The sequence below is a fragment of the Protopterus annectens genome, chromosome 12.part0 (assembly GCF_019279795.1).
Source record: "Protopterus annectens isolate FY-2018-M chromosome 12.part0, PAN1.0, whole genome shotgun sequence".
NCBI classification, from domain to species: domain Eukaryota; kingdom Metazoa; phylum Chordata; order Ceratodontiformes; family Protopteridae; genus Protopterus; species Protopterus annectens.
The window spans coordinates 251,890,758-251,896,190 of NC_056746.1; the positions used below are offsets into that span (position 1 = coordinate 251,890,758).

The 5,433-nt window shown below is 44.0% G+C and overlaps 1 protein-coding gene across 1 annotated transcript in view; it reads left to right on the forward strand.

The window, feature by feature from the left end:
• The first annotated feature begins 4,712 nt into the window (after window positions 1–4,712).
• Window positions 4,713–5,433, forward strand: part of LOC122816155 (histone lysine acetyltransferase CREBBP-like) — a 171,503-nt gene continuing 170,782 nt past the window's right edge. The window contains exon 1 of the mRNA XM_044088910.1: window positions 4,713–4,980. Coding sequence (XP_043944845.1) covers window positions 4,919–4,980 — 62 coding nt within the window. The 5' untranslated portion in view covers window positions 4,713–4,918. The remainder of the gene's footprint in view (window positions 4,981–5,433) is intronic.

A 5,433-nucleotide genomic window follows, 5' to 3' on the forward strand; every position in this document is an offset into this window, starting at 1 on the left:
AAAACAGCAGAAAATCAGCCAGGAGGCTCTAAAGAATGATTTAAACAGTTAACAGGTCAGTTAATTAAGCACTGCTTTGTGGGAAAACCAGAGCAGGCAGAACAGATGGCTTTAAAACAGTGAAAAAATACCAGTACATATTTAACAAACAGTGGAAACAACAAAAGAGCTTGTTAAACAGTGAAAACAGCAATAAAATTCAATTTCACAGACCCAGTGTAGCAGGCAATTGCAGCTCAACAGTGTAGTTTAGTATACAGTAAATAAGTACAGTATAAAACTAGGTGGCAGGTAATAAAAAAGTGCAGTAAATAGTACAAACAGGAGCAGCCTTAGATCAACTGGCACCCTGGGCAAAAGGGCTCCATGCCACCCCCCACCACACCACCCGGTGCTCCCATCCTGGTCTACCTCCACCAAATAAATACTGGAAAAGCACCCCTTCTAGAGTGACGCCCTAGGTGGCCGCCTAGTTGGCCTGTGCCCAAGGCCAGCTATGAGTATAAATAAGCAAAAAAACATGCAACTTGTTTTTTTTTTTTGTAAGCTCAGAAGCCTGTATTTGTCTAGTATCTCAGCTCAGAGTTATGGCTGGTAACCCACCTTAGTTCAGCTCGGTACAAAACAAGCAGAAACCTGCTCAGATGCAGGGCCTAAATACCAAAAGCTCTTCTTCTTCTTTCAGCTGCTCCCATTAGGGGTCGCCACAGCGGATCAACTGTTTCCATTTCTTCCTGTCCTCTGCATCTTGCTCTGTCACACCAACCACCTGCATGTCCTCTCTCACCACATCCATAAACCTTATCTTAGGCCATCCTCTTTTCCTGTTAGCTGGCAGCTTCATCCTTAGCATCTTTTTCCCAATATGCTCTGCATCCATCCTCAGCACATGTCCAAACCAACGTAATCTTGCCTCTCTGGCTTTGTCTCCAAACCTTCCGACCTGGGCTGACCCTCTAATATACTTATTCCTAATCCTGTCCATCCTTGTCACACCCACTGCAAATCTTAACATCTTCAACTCTGCCACGTCAAGCTCTGACTGCTGCCTTTTTGTCAATGCCACTGTCTCCAACCCATATAACATAGCTGGTCTCACTACCCTCTTGTAGACCTTCCCTTTCACTCTTACTGGTACTCGTCTGTCACAAATCACTCCTGGCACTCTTCTCCAACCACTCCATCCTGCCTGTACTCTCTTCTTCACCTCTCTTCCACACTCACCATTACTCTGAACTGTTGATCCCAAGTACTTAAACTCATCCACCTTCGCCACCTCTACTCCCTGCATCCTCACCATTCCTCTATCCTCCCTCTCATTCACACACATATATTCTGTCTTAGTCCTGCTGACCTTCATTCCTCTTCTCTCTAGAGCATATCTCCACCTCTCCAGGGTCTCCTCCACCTGTTCCCTACTCTCACTACAGACCACAATGTCATCTGCAAATATCATAGTCCACGGGGACTCCCTGTCTGATCTCATCTGTCAACCTGTCCATCACCATTGCAAATAAGAAAGTGCTCAGAGCTGATCCTTGGTGTAATCCTACCTCCACCTTAAACGCATCTGTCACTCCTACCGCAGACCTCACCGCTGTCACACTACCCTCGTACATATCCTGTACCACTCACATACTTCTCTGACACTCCCGACTTCCCCATAGAATACCACAACTCCTCTCTAGCCACCCTGTCATATGCTTTCTCTAAGTCCACAAAGACACAATGCAACTCCTTCTGACCTTCTCTGTACTTCTCCATCAACACTCTCAGAGCAAACATTGCATCTGTAGTGCTCTTTCCTGGCATGAAACCATACTGCTGATCACTAATCATCACCTCCCTTCTTAACCTAGCTTCCGCTGCTCTTTCCCATAACTTCATGCTGTGACTGATCAATTTAATCCCTCTGTAGTTACTACAGCTCTGCACATCACCCTTATTCTTAAAATGCGGTACCAAAACACTTTTTCTCCATTCCTCAGGCATCCTCTCACTTTCCAAGATTTCATTAAACAATCGAGTTAAAAACTCCACTGCCATTTCACCTAAACACCTCCATGCTTCCACAGGTATGTCATCTGGACCAACAGCCTTTCCATTCTTCATAGCTATCCTTACTTCCTCCTTGCTAATCCACTGCACTTCATGATTCACTATCCGCACATCATCCAACCTTTTCTCCCTCTCATTCTCTTCATTCATCAGCCCCTCAAAGTACTCTTTCCATCTGCCCAACACACTCTCCTTGCTTGTGAGTACATTTCCCTCATTATCCTTTATCACCCTTACCTGCTGCACATCTTTACTAGCTCGGTCCCTCTGTCTAGCCAATCGGTACAGGTCCTTTTCTCCCACCTTAGTGTCCAACCTTTCATACAACTCTTCATACGCCTTATCCTTCGCCACCTCTCTCTTTGCCATGCACCTCATCTCCTTATACTCTTGTCTATCTTCTTCATCTCTCTGACAATCCCACTTCTTCTTCGCCAACCTCTTTGTATACTCTCCTGTACTTCTTCATTCCACCACCAGGTCTCCTTGTCCTCCTTCCTCTTTCCAGATGTCACACAAAGCACCTTTCTAGCCATCTCTCTTACTAGCTCTGCTGTAGTTACACAGCTATTCGGTAACTCTTCACTGCCACCCAGTGCCTGTCTTAACTCCTCCCTGAACTCCACCTCACAACTATCCTTTTTCAATTTCCACCATTTGATCCTTGGTGCTGCCCTTACATTCATCCTCCTCTTCTTGATCACCATTGTCATCCTACAAACCACCATCCTATGCTGCGTAACTACACTTTCTCCTGCCACCACTTTACAGTCTCCAATCTCCTTCAGACTGGCCCTTCTACATAAGATATAATCCACCTGTGTGCATCTTCCTTCACTCTTACCAAAAGCTAAAACTTACAAAAACTCTTAACAAAATTCAAAAGGACCAGTGAGGATGCTTATTCCAACCCCGATGGCTGTTCATTGTAATGTCTGTTTTCACTACTGCGATTGCAATGCCATGCTTTTTACTGTTTTGCTGTCAGTTTCTTGACATGAGTCACTGAAAGTGCTTGCGTGTGTGTGTGTGTGTGAGAGAGAGAGAATGTGCAGGCGCCTGTGTCTTCTATGTCTGTATATGTGTATGCATGTGGAAATGCAGAGGTTTTACTTTGGTGGTGCTCCATATAACCACCATAGGGAGGGTGAAGAAAGTTAGATGTAAAACTTATAATTCTACCAGATGATATCCAAGTCCCTAATTCTCAACTCTCATTCCGAGGACAGTATGGAAGCAGAGTTTATATCAAGACGTCTTCCTTAATTAGTTCCAGGTGTCTCCAAGTATCTACTAGCAGGGGCAAAAACCTCCTTCAAAATAAAATAGCTAAATTATAGGTAGAAAGTATGCCAGAAAGCCGCGGTGGTGCAGTGGTAGTGTTGTTGCCTCACAGCAAGAGGTTCTCCTGTTCGATTCTCGACTGGAGTGCCTTCTGTGTGGAGTCTGCATGTCCTCCCCACGGTCGCATGGCATTCGAAAGACATGCGTGAATGGGCGTGTCTTCGTTGAAGGTTGGGTGTTGGGCTGACAACTCGGCACCATAAAAATCTACTGCCAATCATTAGCGGACTGGAGTTCCGCTGTGGCGACCCCTAACTGGGAAAAGACAAACATAGGTAGAAAGTATGCCCCTGGTATTCCAGGTGAAGGGTGCTGCTTATGGGTTTCCTTATTCCAAACCAAAATAACTATGTGGAGATGAGGTTACAGATCTCCTTTCTGAAAAAAGAAAGCGAGTCAAGGTACAAAAATTCAAAATGACAACTCTTCATCCATTGTTATCATGTTGTTTCTTGGAGGCTGTGTGGCTGACTTTGACCTAAAAGTGAGTGCTGGCACATCCCCATCTTACTGGGAAATATTACTTTAAAAGAAGTTGCAAAACTAAAACGCACAGCTGTAACTTAGTGTTTTCATTATGTTTATTCTCTCAGGTAGACTAGGACACGTACAGCTTCTACACGAGTATCTCATTTAGGCTCATTCATCTTAGCAAATAGCAACCAGGCTAGAGATAAATATCTATACTGTTCTTGTAGTCCCTCAGTTTGACTAATGTACAAGAAAATGAACTTCATGCCAGTTTAGCAGGCAACTTCTCCGGCAACAATTCTTGGCTGCCTATATCACTGTTAGAGATTTTGTGAAAAGTTGGCTTTCATGTCAGCCAGTGTCATTATGGTTTCTAATGCCAGAGGAAGTTTCACTATTACCAGTAGAGCCTTTGAGAAGAGATGTCTGATCCACTGGATCTAGCATTAAGGATCCTGTTACTGAAGTGATTCCGCCCACTAATCTTAGCTTGGCATTTTTTTCTGAAGACTCCAAAGTTAGAGGAATAGGAAGCTCATGCAGATATACGCTCTGACATCGTGCACTGTCTACAAGGCTCGCTCTCATCCACTGGGCCAGCAATTTATTTTTTGTTATTCACACAAATTTTCTCTCAGTCTTGGCGTATTCGTGGGCTAAAAACTTCCCATGTTCATAGCCTAACATTAAAATGACGACATTTTTGTGTAGCTAATTAATAAAACCGAAAACAACATCAAGAATATCTCTAATTCGTGAGAGAGAATGATAAAGTGAAGCAGTCAATAAGTTCCGGTGATTTGCCCAACCACATGTAGATGACGCAGCAGGGAAAAACTCTCCGCCTATCTCTTCTCCACTGGGAGTGCCTGCCATTAAAGTTTTGGTTACTGTCCACACGCCCCAAGCTGATGGGCGAAGTTGAGGCAGGACTTGCTACGCGCATCCCGGAAACTACTGTTCTTCAACATCGCCATTAGACGCCTGGGAAAGCAGGTATACCTCAGGACAACTCCGCACTAGGAGGAGAAAATTAGTGAGCCCAATGCCCACCTCTGTCCAACAACTCTGCATTGGATTGAGAAAATCTAGTTGCTCCGGCGGCAGGTAAGTGCGTGTGTATGATTCTGATCCGAGATACAACATTTCTGCTTTACTAGGGTCTAATTCAGATCAAACAAAAGCAACTCTTGCTCAGAAATTATGCCTACATGTACGCAAGCCTTGCCAGCTTTCATCCGGGATTTGTTTTACATTAGTAACTCCCGCCCAACACACAGCACTAGCGGACAGTTTTTCTAAATTTGATGAATAAACATGTTGATGTTTTTTTTCATCAGCATGAGTATTCATTCGGATTGTCGTCATGCGGAAAGCAGATAGTGCGGGCTTAGTTTATTAAAGACTTGCAGTAGGGTTGCCACCTTTTCAAATGCCCAAAGTAGGGCATTTTTGGTACAAATGTAAGATTTTGCAGGGCAAAACATACCCACGACCAGTACAAAGGACAGAACTTCAATTTTTTGCCTAAATTAAAGCTTATATATGTAGTATTTTAGT